The sequence below is a fragment of the Dasypus novemcinctus genome, chromosome 5, assembly GCF_030445035.2.
Source record: "Dasypus novemcinctus isolate mDasNov1 chromosome 5, mDasNov1.1.hap2, whole genome shotgun sequence".
In the NCBI taxonomy this organism is placed as follows: domain Eukaryota; kingdom Metazoa; phylum Chordata; class Mammalia; order Cingulata; family Dasypodidae; genus Dasypus; species Dasypus novemcinctus.
The window spans coordinates 98,751,133-98,767,950 of NC_080677.1; the positions used below are offsets into that span (position 1 = coordinate 98,751,133).

The 16,818-nt window shown below is 35.9% G+C and overlaps 1 protein-coding gene across 2 annotated transcripts in view; it reads right to left on the reverse strand.

Moving 5' to 3' along the window:
• The window catches only part of FAM3C (FAM3 metabolism regulating signaling molecule C), a 56,725-nt gene that overhangs the window by 17,892 nt on the left and 22,015 nt on the right, over nt 1-16,818 (reverse strand). For both annotated transcript variants that reach the window (XM_058297287.2, XM_004459224.5), the window contains exons 3-5: nt 15,035-15,139; nt 9,820-9,849; nt 9,037-9,160 (exon numbers count right to left, since the gene is read on the reverse strand). In XM_058297287.2, coding sequence (XP_058153270.1) covers nt 9,037-9,160; nt 9,820-9,849; nt 15,035-15,139 — 259 coding nt within the window. The remainder of the gene's footprint in view (nt 1-9,036; nt 9,161-9,819; nt 9,850-15,034; nt 15,140-16,818) is intronic.

A 16,818-nucleotide genomic window follows, 5' to 3' on the forward strand; every position in this document is an offset into this window, starting at 1 on the left:
TTAGAGACAGAAAGGGATATTACATAATCATAAAAGGGTCACTCCACTAAGAAGGCATAACAATAATTAAACATATATGCACCAAATAACAAAGCTTGAAAACACATTAAACAAAAACTTATAGAACTGACAGGTGACATAGACAATCCTTCCCCACCTCCCTAAAACTGGTAGAACAAGACAGAAAATTAGCAAGAATATAGACGACCTCAACAAAAGCATCAACCACCAAGGTTTATTGGCATTTAAAGAATATACCACCCAACAACAGACTATACATTCAAATACCCACTGACCGTATACCAAGATAGACAATACCTTTGGCCATAAAAGAAAATTCAACGAATTTAAAGAATTGAAACCATACAAAGTATATTCTTCAATCATAATAAAATCAAACTAGAAATCAATTACAGAACGGTAACAGGAAAGTCTCAGAGAAATTTAAAAATGCACTGAACTTAGTAAGAAGGAAATTAAAATAACAAAACTTGTGGAACACAGGTAAGAGTGCTAATAGAGCAATCCCTGTCATAAGAAAAGAAAAACCTCAAATGAATAATTTAAGTTCCCATCTCAAGAAATTATAAAAAGAGAAGCAAATAAACCAAAAGCAAAGAGGAAAGCAGAAATCAAAAACATTGAAAAAAAAGATGAAATTGACAAACCTCTTCAGAAGACTGACAATGAAGACACAAATCACTAATATCAAGAATGAAATGGGATATCACTACTATACCCTGAAGACATCAAAATAAGAGAATACTATGACTAATTCTACACACAAAATTTGACAACTGAGGTAAAAGGGAGCAATTTCTCAACAAGTACACACTACCAACAACTCATCCATTATGAAATAGATAACTTACACAATCCTATAACGATTAAAGAAATTGAATCTTTAATTTATAAACTCCCATGAAAGAAATCTGCCATACATTAAAAAAAAACAAAAACTTAACAATTCTATTACACAGTCTTGTCTAAAAAATAACAGAGAATGGAACATTTCCCAACTCATTTTACTACTCCAATACCAAAACCAGGATAATACAAGAATACTACGAATCAATGTTCTTTATTAAAATATATGCAAGAACTTTAAAATATTAATGAGTAGGATTCGGCAATATATAAAAAGAACTTTAAACCATAACAAGTGGAGTTTAGTCTAAGAATAAATGATTGTGTCAATATTTTAAAAATCAGTGAATATAATCAACCGATGCAGAAAAAAACACATAATTCAACACCTATTGAGGATAAAAAATCTCAGAAATCTAGGAATAGAAGGGTATTCCTCAGTTTAATAAAATAGCAAAAATAAAAAATAGTGATAATATCAAAAGCTGGTAAATAAATATGAAGACACTGATCTCTCATACACTGCTGGTGGGAATGTAAATTGATACACTCTGAAAAACATTTGGCAGTCTCTTACAAAACTAAACACATTTACCATATAATACAGCAATTGCTCTTCTAGACATTATCCCCAAAAATAATGTATATGTGCAAACAAAAACCTGTATGCGATTGTTCATAGCAGTTTTATTTATAACAGCCTGGAAACAACCAAAATATTTCTCAATTGGTGGATAAACAAATTGGTAAATCCATACTACAGAACATTACTTATCAATAAAAGGGAATTGACTACTAATATGCAACACCTGAATACCTCTCTAGGGCATTATGCAGATTTTTTTTTTTTTTAAAGCCAATCTCAAATGATCACATACCATATGATGATAATTACATATCATTCTCAAAATGTCAAAATTATAGAATGGTAAATAAATTAGGGGTTGCCAGGGATAGTGGGGTAACTATAAAAGGGAAGCATGAAAGAGAGTTTTATCACCACTTTGTGGTGAGGAATAATTCTCTGTACCTTGATTCTGGTGTTAGTTACATGGATCAATGTGATAAAATGACACAAAACTATATACACATATTGTACCCATGTAAATTTCCTGGTTTTAATACTGTACTATAATTACATAAGATATAACCGTGGGGAAAACTGGGTGAAGAGTACACGGGACCTTTGTATCTATCTCTGCAACTCCCTATATGATTTCCACAATTATTTCAAAATAAAAACAAAAGAAAGAACAACAAAACCTCTACTTGAAGGTCCATTACAGAGAAGCTTAAAATTCTCATTTTTAAAAGTTTAGTAGCATTAAATCATATATCAAACAATATTGGTGATATATCTTCCTTCAAAATTTCATTTATCATTCTCTAAAGTTTACATAGAATAAAGCATAGAACTTGTGTTCCTCAAGACTAATTCAGGGAGAGGCAATGAGAGAGCCAAATAAATCTGTCGCAGCCACAGAGGAGGGAGGTTTCAAATAGTAATTTGTTCTGCTCCTTTAAGAAATATATTATAGATAAGTAAATACCTTCATTAATACTAAAACGCAAAAAAAAAAAAGCTATGTTTAACTTGTAAGATTAATAAAGTGCCAGTGTCTTTTCCAAGTAGCGATCAACTCAGAATATGTTGTTTTGTTACAAAACTCCATCTATCGCAGTAACAGGAAAAAATAAAAGTAACATGAAGCACAATGGCACAGGCTTCCCACAAGAGGGCAGCAGGTTATCAACTTTTACACACACATTCAACCCGGGAAAACCTGTACCTAGTAAATGACATACCACTTAAGATTTTAATTTTTAGAAGTTAGTCACTCTTACTAATACAACTTGAAATATCTTCTTTTACCCTTCATGAATATGAGGACTTCCCCACCACCACCACCATCCCATGCCTCTAGGCAAAAGTCTGAAGATAATGACTGTAATCTGTAGATGCATTCCACCTCTAAAATAGTTTCAAAAATCTTCCAGATGTTCTAGTTACTACTTTTTAAAATTACTACTGTAGAGCAAGGACTGGCCATCTAATGAGCATGACCAACTCCAGCCAGTTGGCAGTTTTCTGTTTTATTTTCACTAGTCATGAGCTTAGAATGGTTTTTACTTTCATTAATGGTTATATTTTAAAAATAAGTACCCACAAAAAATCTTTAGTTTTACCTCTTGGTCCTCACAGCCTAAAATACTTACTATCTAGAATCATATGAAAAAGTTTGTTGACCCATTGTTGTTTAAAAAAAAAAAAATGCCTCAAAATAGTCTCCTATATATTCTTGTACCAAATATTAAGATTAAGGGAAGCAGACTTGGCCCAGTGGTTAGGGAGTCCGTCTACCACATGGGAGGTCCGCAGTTCAAACCCCAGGTGGAGCTGGCCCATGCGCAGTACTGATGCGTGCAAGGAGTGCCCAGCCATGCAGGGGTGTCTCCCGCATAGGGGAGCCCCACGTGCAAGGAGTACACCCCATAAGGAGAACCGCCCAGCGCAAAAGAAAGTGCAGTTTGCCCTAGAATGGTGCCACACACACAGAGAGCTGATGCAGCAAGATGACACAACTAAAAGAGACACAGATTCCCGGGCCGCTGATAAGGATAGAAGCTGTCACAGAAGAACTCACAGGGAAGCGGACTTGGCCCAGTGGTTAGGGCCGCCGTCTACCACATGGGAGGTCCGCGATTCAAACCCCAGGCCTCCTTGACCTATGTGGAGGCTGGCCTATGTGCAGTGCTGATGTGTGCAAGGAGTGCCCTGCCACGCAGCAGTGTCCCCCGCGTAGGGGAGCCCCACGTGCAATGAATGCACCCCGTAAGGAAAGCCACCCAGCGCGAAAGGAAGTGCAGCCTGCCCAGGAGTGGCGCCGCCCACACGGAGAGCTGACACAACAAGATGACACAACAAAAAGAAGCACAGATTCCTGTGCCACTGACAACAGAAGTGGACAAAGAAGACACAGAAAATAGACACAGAGAACAGACAACCAGGGTGGGGGAAAAGGGAGAGAAAGAAAGAAATAAATAAATCTTAAAAAAAAAAAAAGCGAATGGACACAGAGAACAGACAACTGGGGGGGGTGGGGAAGGGGAGAGAAATAAATTTTTTAAATCTAAAAATAAATAAATAAATCTTAAAAAAGAAAAATCTTAAAAAAATTAAACCGTGTGGTTAGCTTTCAAAAGAAGTTTTATTACTTAATAGGAAATTCAAGTAAACTCAAATCAAATGAGTATATGCACAAAATTAAAGCTATGAAGCTATGACTTGAATATTAAGTAAACTCTATGGACTCTCTAATACAAAAGAAAAGCTGAAATTCCTATTTTGAATCACACCTGATGCATATATCCAGAATTTTTCATTTCTAACTAACAGGAAGTTTCAAATCCAACTTAATTTCCATAATGTACCTTGATTCCAGCTACTTGTCCTTAAAACCATGGCTACAGTCTAATCTAAACCATCGTGTTTTGTCTGGGTCAGGGTTTCTTCACCTTGGCCCCATCTTAATAATACAATGGGCCCGATAATTCTTTGTTGTGGGGGGCTGTCCTGTGCACGGAAGGATGTTTAGCAGCTTCCCTGGGCTCTACCAGTAGCACTTTCACAGCTGTGAAAGCCCAAAATGTCTCCTGACATTGCCAAATGTCCCTGGGGGAGGGGGGGGAGGGAAGTGAGCAGTTGCCCCCAGTGAACAGTAATGATCTAGACTAACAGTTTCCAAAGTGCGTTTCAGGACCTCGATATATGCAAGAAAATATTTTAGTGGGTGTAAATGCAAAACATCTACTACCAATAGGGAGACAATATCAAAAGCTTTTTCAGCAACTGGCAATGGCCTTCCAATTGTTCTCCCTACTCTACTTCTCTAATTATTTCACACAGTGGCGAGATAAAAAAATTTTTTCACTATAAAATGCCAGAGTTTGAAAACCTTCAACAACTACTTAGTGTACTCAGAAGAAATCTCAACCTACATGGCCTACATGACCTGGCTCTTTATTTACTTCTCCCCAGCTCTTTCCCATCTTAGAGCCTTCAAGAATGCTCTTTCTTCTCTTTGGAATGTTCTTCCTCCAATTTTCACCCAGCTGCATTTCTTCTCAAGAGACTTCAGTTCTCAGACTAAACACCACTTTCTCATTCTCTAATCAACTCACTCTAAAATCAGACACCTCATCTCACCATGTTTCTTCATATTCTGCTGCCCTGCACAGCTTGTGTCATAATTTGTTGTTTAAAAAGTAAATACAAATATATGACATCTATCATCTCTGCTAAACCATAAATTCCACAAGAGCAGGGACCATGCTGAGTTAGTGAATGAATTATGCTAAGAAAATTCAGACTCTTCTGTTGGAAAAACTTTCAATACAGAAACACCAAGAAAGCACTAGATTATGACTTGACTTCTGCCGTGCCTCCACTGGGGAGCTCTTGTCCTAATTCATCCCTTCTGCAGGAACTAGATTTCATGATCTGAGAGCTAAGTATAAAATGCTGGCAATTATTTAATCCTTCATGGGGATGGCAAAGTGACTCCTGAAATGAGGATGGGTTAGCCACCTACCTCACTTTTACTGTGAAAAATCTAAAATACAAGTACTATGTAGCATGCCCATCAGGTTAGAAACAAATTCTCTGGTTCCAAGCCCAGTGTTTATTCTACTAGACCCTCCACTGCACATATGGTTTTGTTTTTAATCTACACAATCTATGAATAGAAAACCTGCTAGTAAAAAGTTTGATTTCTTCTTCTTTGCATTAAAATGTAAATGCTTCAAGGGGCAAGAGTAGGTATCCAAAGATAATCCACTGTGGGCTACCCATTCTAAGGGAACTTCTTGTTAATATTTAAGACTCAAACGTGGAGCCTCCAGCCAGAGAAGGTAAAAAGGAGGAATGAGAACCTTCTAAATTAACAGGAAGGGTATTATTTAAATTAATGGAAAATCTACAAACTTTCAAAACCTACAAACTTCTAAAATCAAGTGTTTTATTATCTAATTCAGTAAAATTTGGGGCTACTATAATGAGAAATCAGATTATTTAACAATGGATTATGATTAGCATGAAGGAAAAGAAAGAAAACGGGATTAGGCATCTTAAAGATAACCTAGTTCAAGCCCTTAGTTTTATGAGAAAACTGTTGTCCCAAGAACCTAAATGATGTCCCTATAGCTAACTGCAAAATGGGCTGGGATAAAAACATAAGAGCATCCATATTAAAAAGAAAAGAAAAGGCGCATTCCATGGTTATTGGTAAGAGTCTGATATTATCTCATAATTTGTAATAAATATTCCACGTTCTGGTGTTTTGGTGAAGGGGCACTGTATGGAAATTCTACACACGTGCATGATTGTTTTGTATGTTCACAACCTCTGAGTAGCAGTTTGATATTGTTTATGAATTCCAAAAATATTGGATTATGTTTGTAAACTGGTTCGCTCCTCTGGGCATATTAGATTAAAGCAGATTCAGAGGTTTCACTTTTACTTGATTAACTTATGATTAAGGCTTTGATTGGGTCACATCAGTAGGATATTAAGTCCCTGCCCACCAAGGGAGAAATGACACCACAGAGAAGGGAGGTGGAGTTTTGAGCTGGAACTCCCACAAACAGGAAAGAGCAGAGCAGCTGAGCCCAGAGAGAATTGAGCCCCACCCTGGGGAGAGAGAGACAAACTCCAGTGAGCCTGATAGTCTACAGTTGACCTTGTGAAGAGAACAAAGCAGCTGAGCCCAGAGAGAAACGAACCCCAGAAGAGAGACAAGACTCATCCCAACCTACAGCTGATATGGGAAGAAGCGGGAACCACCGAGACTTAAGAGGAAGAGGAAGAGGAAGGCTGAACATAGGTAGCCATCTTGCTCCAACAAGTGGCAACAGACTTTAGTGAGGGAAGTAACTTTATGCTTTATGGCCCGGTAACTATAAGCTTCTACCTCAAATAAATACCCTTTATAAAAGCCAACAGATTTCTGGTATTTTGCATCAGCACCCCTTTGCCTGACTAATATACTCCATAATGAAAATATATTTTAAAAATAATAATAGGAAGGATTGGGGGGAAAATACACCAAGTGTAAGAAATGGACTACAGTTAGCAGTAATATTTGAAGATGCTCTTGCATAGTTTGTAACAAATGTTTCACAACAATGCAAGATGGTAGGTGGAGGGGTGATATATGGGACCCCTGTATGTTATGTTTATTTTTTAGGTTTACAACTTTTACTATACACTTATTGTTTATGTATGTTGCTCATGTATGAATGATATACTTCAATACAAATATATATATATTTGTATAAAAGAAAAGAAAAGAAAAGGCACAGAAAGCTGGGAGAAAGTGCCTCCTGTAATACATCTTTCTATTTGCAAAATCACCCCACTCTTTTTTCCTACAAAATCAATGACATATTATTTCACCTGCAGTTGAAGTAAGGTCATGAATCTCATTTTCTAGCCAATAGCAAATTATAAGCAAACAATTTAAAAAAGCAGGCTTTGCAACTTCAGAGACTGGGACTTCAAGTTAAAAGTAACAGCTTACAATGACATAGAAGATTGAAAAATCTAAAAATTATACTTTGCAGAGCATCTCAGTATAGAGAACCATTCAGCTTAATGGCAAGAAGTTTTGTGACCAACAGGCATGAAGTCATCACTGGAATACTTCCCACTTCACTCAAATATTTAAAATCAGAACTGTTGGCTTATGTTTTAGCTTGTTAAAGGCTGTCAATGCAATATATCAGACATGGGTTGACTTTTACAATAGGGATTTATTAGGTTAAAAAGCTTATAGTTCTGAGGTCATGAAAGTGTCCAAATAGAGGCATCATCAAGAGATGCTGTCTCACCAAGTTGCAGCTGTGGACAATCAAGCACATGGCAGTGTCCATTCATATCTCCCCTCTCCTCTAGGCCTCATCTCTTTCAGCTTCTCGCTAAAGAGGCTTCCTCTCAGTCTCCTTGTTCCATGGATTCCAGCTTCTGGTCCCCAGGACCTTCAGCTTCCGGGTTCTTCTCCATCTCTGCAGTTTTTCTCTGTGTCTGTGGCTTTCATTCCTCCATTCATAAAGGACCCCAGTAAGAGGATTAAGACCTTGCCTGAGCTATGTCCTACTGGAACAATCTAATCAAATGGCCTTTAACTTGGGCAGCAGATTTGGCTCAACTGATAGAGCATCGCCCTACCACATGGGAGGTCCATGGTTCAAATCCAGGGCTTCCTGACCTCTGTGGTGAGCTGGCCCACGTGCAGTGCTAATGCGCAGGAGTACCGTGCTACGCAGGGGTGTCCTCCGCATAGGGATGTCCCCTGTGTAGGGGAGCCCCACATACAAGGAGTGAACCCCTGCAAGGAGAGCCTCCCCATGCGAGGAAAGCGCAGCCTGCCCAGGAATGGGGCCACAAACAGAGAGCTGATGCAGCAAGACGATGCAACAAAAAGAGACAGATTCCTAGTGCTGCTGACAAGAACGCAAGTGGACAAAGAAGAACACACAGGGAACAGAGAGAGTAGACATGGGGGGGGGGCAGGGAGAGAAATAAAAAATAAATCTGTAAAAAACAAAACAAAACTTACTACTAAAAAAATAAACAGTGGCCCTTAACTGATCTGGTCTTACCAAAGGTTCATAATATGTTCAATTTAAGAACATGATTATCTGTAGTACACATGAAAAACTCAAATCAACGTAGTCTCTTAAGATAAACCTTTCATTATCTGGGGGGGGTACTGTCTGCAAGGACAGAAATGGTTTCTATTTGTGCTGTTTAGGGTGGTAACCACTAGCCACATGTGACTACTGATCACTCGAAATATGGCTAGTACAACAAAAGAACTGAAATTTTATTTTTAATTAATTTGAATGAATTAACTTTTTCACTATATTGAACAGCCTAGATCTGGAGAATTCACTGAAATGAAATCTTTTATCTCCACATGAAGTTGATAAATGCTGTGTTCTTATTTAAGGACTTGGGGTATATGGGTGGCTAAACAGAATAATGAAAACTGAAATCACTTTCCTTTGGTAAAAGTATGCCCAATACATTTTCAAAAGATTCATTAAACTCAGGTTCAATCTGCTGCTTAATAGCACACATTATAGTTCTAAAACAACAAATATACTTACACATTGTCTTCTAGGCAAATTTTTGGTCCCACCACATTAGCTGCTCCACTTGCCATTTTAAATGCAAAATGCTTCTCAGGGCAAGCTTTTGAGATTCCACATTTATATCTGGGAGGCTTTGTAGCTTTGGGGAAGAAAATAGGCTTTTTTAAAGAATATATTAATAGGTTCTATAGTTTATTTCATATCTCAAACTACACACCATATGTGAAGCATCTGATTTACATATCTTAAAATACATGCTGGGAATTTTTTTCTAAAGATTTCAAAGAACCTCAAAAAAAAAAAAAAATCAGAACCTCCTACGAAACAAATTAATAATTAGCATAAAAGGAGCCAATAATGTGACAATAAGGAGAATAAAGACATTTTACCTAATTATTCTTGAGTTTGTTTTTTAAATTCAGGATGGGGGAAGGCTTTAAACCATTACCATGCATTTCCTATCTGTTTATACACAACAACAAACAAATACCTCTAAGGCCAGTGAAAATCTAAATGCACCACTATCCAACCATTTCCTAGTTCTAAGTAGGAAATCTGCTTTTACTTCTCCATTTCTTTCTGTAAGTACAGTACTAGATCTAAAGACACTAATGAAACAAAAAATCCATTATGAATAAATGCCAAAACTACTGGGCTATCTAGGGTGTTTTAGTTTTAAAAAGAAATTTCTAAGTCAGTTTTTGCTCATACTGAATTATATAGTTTGAATATAAATTCTCATAACTACGATAAGACAGAGTAAATCATCTGCAAAATATTTTGAGATAATATACTTACGACGTCCAACTGTGTCCAGTGCTGACCTTGCTAAGAAAAAGAAAGTTACCTTTGTTAGAAGGAATAAAGCTACTGACAAGTATCTACTTTCAAAACATGTTTAAGAGCTAATAGGCTTATTTTAATAAAAGTGTTTGAATTATTGCTCAGTATACAATCAATAAAGCACGAATATCACCTCAGAGACTAAGTAACTATGTTACACAGTTCACTAGTATAAACAATTATGTAGATGAATTATAGAGGACAGTATTTCATTACTGATAGAACTATTCATTTTTACCAATATCTTTGCTTTTACTTTTAGTTATTACAAATTTAAATCCCAATCAGAAAACTACTCTACAAACTTACCTTCAGTTTAAAACTTTTTGCAGCAGTATATAGTATTGTGTACATATGCATATAAAGCACCAGATAGAATATACATACATATTTTATTGGTTAGTTAGGAGAATGGCATAGGAAGAGGTTAGTTTCTATAAAATAGTGTTGGGTATAATTTTTAAAAATAAAGGTCATTAACCAAGAATTTTATAATTTACCAAGTTTAGGAAGACAGAATCTTCTGGTTAAATCTTCACTTGAATGCACTAGAGCACAGTTATTTTTCAAGCCTTTCAGAAGCACTAACAACCAGTCTTGGCCCAGAAGATTATAATTCAGATCATCAATGTATTGTAGCTATTTCTGTATTTGGCTAACACATATACAGTGTGAAGTTAGCCAGCTGTTAAGACTATAAATAACCACAGTTTTACATTCTGTACTATTTTAGATAATTGCGGATTTCCTGCAAGTCCAATACACAAACTTGAGAACAGAAAGTTAAAACAGAAAGCAATATTCTCTGTTTAAAAAGAAAATGGCCAAGTAAAGCATGGCTTCTTAACTCTTTGGAACACTTAAGTAGAATATTATACACCATTAAAAGTCATGAAGGCAATGTATTAAGTAACATGGAAAAAGTTTAACAAATAGAATAAAGCCAAATTGTACCTACAGTATAACTGTAACTACTAAAATTATTTATGGATAAGGACAAAAACTTGAAGGAAATAAAATAATCATTTGATAAATTAGGGTGCTGTGATTACTGAAGCTTATTCTTTCAATGTCTTTAATTATATCATTTTGTAATAAATAACAGTGAAAATTAATTACAGAGATCGTATAGTCCACTCTTTGGTAAATATATATATATACAACAAATAATTACAGAACTCATACAGTCTCACTTTTATAAATGAGAAAACGAAAACCCAGATAGAATGGACTTGCTCAGATTATGCAACCAACCAGCAATTAGCAGCATGAGGACTAGAAATTCTTAACTTCAATTTGTCCTGAACAAAAGTGTAACATCAGGCTCTTAAGATGGTTACAGAAGAACTTTGTCAAAATTAGGAATTCTGGTATACATAACTTATGGAAGATAGTAGGCTCAGAACAACAAAGCAGCTCATTCATAATGCTGGACACTGCATTTCATTTATTTTTATTGATTATACTGGTTGTACAGATAAAGAAACTGAGGACAGAGGGGTTTAGTGGTTCTGATTATTCTAAGCCATAACTAGAAAATGGCAGAGGTAGTTTTCAAAAGCACACTTCAGCCTAGCACTCAAACTCATATTATACCATTCCAGAAAATGGGACATCTCTGGGGTCTGTGATCATATGTACAAAAACATTTAGTCCTCTTAGGAGAATGAAGCTAGGACAGTGAGCTTTCAGAACAAACCCTCTGAGTGCAGAATGTAGAACAAAGTGCAGAGAGTTCAAGATCAAAGGGCTAACAAACAAACAACAACAGCAACAAAGGACTACGACTAAAGTCCACATGGAGAATGTCACAACTCCACAAAGCACAAGGACCCTAAAAAGGGTAGCAGCCTGAACAAAGACAGTGCCTATGGATACAAAAGAAGGAGAGCGATTCAAAACAACTAAGGAAGCAATACTGGCTAGACTAGGGAATTGACTAAAGGTAGGCAGTGAGGGAAAGGGAGGAATTGAGAACTGGCTTCAGGAGCATTCACTTATTCACTCATATGAGCCAGTGAACAAAAATTTTCATCTCTGCACTCAAGATGTCTCTAATCTAGAGAGGGATGGGGATAGGGGACAGAGGATGAGTTCAGTTGAGGAGCTGTTAATTTCAAGACACTTGGAGAAGATACAAGAGAAATGTCCAGAGGACAGCTCTAAATGAGATTTGGACTGAAAATATAAACTGGAAAATCGGCAAATGGGTAAGGCATCCAGGGAGAGGATTTAAAGGGAGAAGAGGAGAGTGCTGGGAACGCTGATCAGCAATAATGATCAGAGAATAAGGAAACCTGAAGAAAGAGGCTTAGAGAGAAAACCAGGGATGAGCTGCTAAAATGACCAAACTAGTTTGGCTTGTAAAATTTGAGATGTAAAAATGTAAATGCTATTCAAGTCAGAAAAACTTTACTGGGTTACAATTTAGGGAAAACCAGTTTCTTAATCATCAGGCTTTTAAATAAATAACATCACCTCCATTTAATTTGTGTGAAAAAGAGAAGATGCTTGAAAATAAAGCAACTCTTATGAAAAGCCTTTCTTTCCAGATGAAATTTAACTTTTATCCAACAAACCAAAAACCCTTTACTAGCTCTGTATTTCTGGGAATGTTAACACTTTGAGGCCAAACAGGTAAATTAATTTTCTTTAAATAAAATTGGGTGTTTGTCCAAGTGTATAGTAAGGACATAATGTACAAAGATGTAAAAATCCCTCCTCCTCTGCAGCATATAACCCTAAAACTATCCTGAGAAATTCAATCCTTAATTTCTTTCAATATATGCAAATTTCACTTCAAAGAACAGTATTAAACATTTCTGACTTGGATTCATCAATGAATGTTTTTCAACCAGCCACACTAAAGAATTAGAACTATTTTGTACTTCAGTTATAATAATATATCAAGGAATTTATAAAAATACTATTTATCAGTGGTTTAAATCTAAAATGGGAAAAAATAAATCAAGACAATAGGACATTAAGTACTTACTACAGGTTGGTGTCTACAGATTGTGTGCATTTTGGCACAGCAAGTATGAGACAAAGGGATAGAAGAAAAAGCAGGAATAGAAAACAGGTGAAAAAGCAGGTTAAGGATTCTAAGTACCCTCCTAAGGAGTTCAGATTTTTTTCTCTAGCAATGAGAAGTCACTAAAGGGTCAAGAATTTCAGGAGAATCATCTGGTAGAGACAAGATAGGCAAGCAAGCAAAAATGATTTAGATGTAAGGACATCACCATGATGTTTATAAATAAACGGTCCAGACTAGAGATGAAGATCCAAAACAGGGCAAATATAGAGGACCAACAGTGGGAACAGACACAGCAGCACGAGAGGAACAGAATAATGGATGTGTCAAATCCTCAATTCCTTCAAGTGATTTCTGCAGGGGCTTTCTGTTGCATCATTCAACTTAAACCAGCTGGCGCTTTCTCAGGCGACTAGTGATCTTGGCTAATTTAAAGAAATCCCGGGTTGGCCACTTATAACAACAGGAGTACAGACACCAGAACAAGGAAATACAACTCACTGTAAACACTCTACGTTTGATCCCGGATACTTCATTTTACAATGGGTGTTAACAAACAGGCTCAAAAGAATAACCAGAGGAATGGCTGGAGGGGATTCTATAACCTGAAAAGATGAAAACTTGCAAAAAGAAGGCCTGAAAGAACTGAACCATTTGAGAGATCATTAATGTGGGAGAGAGCTCCAGCAGGCAGAAGCAAAACCAGTGGACTGAAATGACTTGGGCTTACAAAGGCAGAATTCAGCATTTAATACAAGAAAATACTTTCAAGTAATTATTGTAAGAAAAGTCACTTGAAAATGTTTACATAAACTGATGACTCCATGTCAGAATTGTTGTCTAAAACCTTGATGTTCAGTATGTGGTCCATCGATAGGAACCTTAGCAGCACCTGGGAGCTTGTGAGAAAGGCAGAATTTCAGGTCCCAACCTAGACCTAGAATCAGAATTTGTATATATCAAGGTGCCCTAGTGATTACTTTGACATTAGTTTGAGAAGCATTGCTTTACGTGATTCTTGCAATTAGGTGTGAAAATAAATTGGGTCTCAGAACAAGTAAGTTTACTTAGGTCCTTGGGATTTTTTCCCAATGCTAATTTATGGGAAGCAAAATTCAAGCTTCCAGAGATCTCAAAGTAGTTTCACCTAAATTTTGCCTTACCAGGTCAAACTAATATTTCTAGGTTTCAGTCTCAACTTTAATGCTTAATTTTTTTAATACTTTAAACAATACTTCGGCCAAAGCTTATTCAGTATATATATGAGGACCTATGAAAAATAGGAAAAACTTCAGGTAGCTTCAAATAATGAAAACCTACAGAAAACCGTCTCCAAGAGAGATTCATAACTAATTTTATGGATTCTTAAATATAAATAATTATTTCCCACTGTCAATATGTAATCAATCCTATTCTTATTCTTATAATGGTATACTTATTAGAGAGAAATGTACATTTGGTACTTAATTACTTGTTGAGATTCAATAAGATATCCACATATCATCACTTAAAATCATTGTATATATAAATGTATGAAAACATTTCAAATTTAATTTGCTTTAGTAACATGAGGATTTTATTAAAAACTGATTTAAGGGACTTAATGGTGTATTCACAATACAGCAAGATTACATAAATGGGTAAAAAGGAAAATGAGGCAAATTGAAAATAAAGGTAGGTAATTAAGATAAACTTCTATGGTTACTATCTAAAAGCATAATTGTGACTCCTAAACACTTACTAATTGAATGTTAGATTTGGTTCTAAGTTTACTAGCAGCCAACTCAAGGAAAGAATTTAAGATTAGGGATGTAATATCCTTTAGAATGCACATTTATTGTGTTGTGATATACCCTTAAACATGCATAATACAAGCCCCTAGAATTGTATAAAATGTTGAATAGAAGAGGCCTGTTTTATACTGAATTCTAAGACCTCCTATTAAGTATTTGAGAATACTATTAAGTACTTGAGAATAGTATGTGATTCTAATGAATCACATATACTAATATAATTTCATTTCCTTTTTTAGAAAGCTTGATCAGCAGAGTGACTCATTGTTGATTACTGATGAAAACTTATGGGTAACAACATCAAAAATCAGAATTTAAAAAAGGGGAAACAAGGGAAACTTACCAAATAGATTTCCTAAACTTGCATCCATTTTTATTTCAAATACTTGAGATATAACATAAAATGTCAGTAAAAATACTGCCACAGCTACCACCAACTTTGCAGCACCTAAAGGGCAGAAATAATTCAGTATGAGCAAATGATCCCAAAGAATGTTTAACAAGCATTTTCATGAGAAATTTATTTTTAATAAAATAAAATTTGACCTACTTATTTCTATTTGGAAACACTTGATTAATACAGAAATGACACAGCAACAAGAAGTTAAAACTACTCGAATAATCAATTCCTCCCTGCCATTTCATTCCTTCTCCCTTCCAAAAACTGTGAATCCAGTTATCAAGAGCAACTGCAAGCTTACAATTTTTTTAAAATTAAAGAAGCTGTGGGCTTACAGAACAATCACGCATGAAATACAGGATTCCCACATACCACCCACCCTATTATTAACACTATGCCTTGCCCTTCCTAACACATTTAAACATATAATTCAGTGCTGTTATTATGTTCAAAATGTGCTACCATTACCACCATCCATTACTAAAACTTTTCCATGGCCCCAACTAGAAACACTACATTTTAAGCCTCAACCTCCTATTCCTCCTATGTGGTAAGGCTAACGCACTGTCCACCTGGTAGCCTATATTCTACATTCTTATACTATACGTTGGTTTATTCTAATTATCTCATATCACTAAGAGCACACATTTGTTCTTTTGTGTCTGGCTTATTTCATTCAACATGATGTCTTCATGGTTCATCCATGTTGTCATATGTATCAGAAATTCATTCCTTTTAACAGCTGAATAACAACCCATTGTGTGTATACCACATATTGTTTATCCATTCATCGGCTGATGGAAAATTGGGTTGCTTCCATCTTTTGACAACTGTAAATAATGATGCTATGGACATTGGTGTGCAATTATCTGTTCAAGTCCCTGCTTTCAATTCATCTTGGAATATACCTAGAAGTAAGATGGCTGGGTCCTATGGTCATTCTGTATTCTATTTCCAGAGGAACTAACAAACTGTTTTCCACAGAGATTCCACCATTTTACACTGTCACCAGCAACAAATGAGTGTTCCTATTTCTTCACTTCCTCTCCAACACCTGTAAGTATCCATTTTTTTCTGAAAGAAGCCATTCCAGTGGGTGTGAAATGGTAACTCTTTGTGGTTTTGATTTGCATTTCCCTAACGAATAATGATGTTGAACATTTTTATCATGTGCTTTTTGACCACTTGTACATCTTCTTTGGAGAAATATCTATTCAAGTAATTTGCTCATTTTTAAAATTGGGTCCTTTATCTTTTTGTTGTTCATCTGAAAGCATTCTTTATATATTCTGGATACAAAACCTTTTTCAGATATGCAGTTTCCAAATATTTTCTCATATGGTTAGGCTGTCATTTTACTTTCATAATAAAGTCATTTGAGGCATAAAAGTTTTTAATTTTAATGAAGTCCCAATCATCGATTTCTTCTTTTGTTGCTTATGCTTTGAGTATAAATTCTAAGAAACCATTGCCCAGCACAAGGTACTGATGATGCTTCCCTACTGTTTCTTCAAGAAGTTTTAGGTTTAGGTTTTGATCCATTTTTAGTTGATTTTTGTATATGGTATGAGATAAGGGTCGCCCTTTTTCTTTCCAAATGAATTGTTTCCCCAACACCATTTGTTGAAGAGAATATTCTTTCCCAATTAAGTGGTCTTTGCCCTCTTGTTAAAAATCAGCTGGTCATAAATACGAGGATTGATTTCTGAGCTCTCAGTTCTATTCCA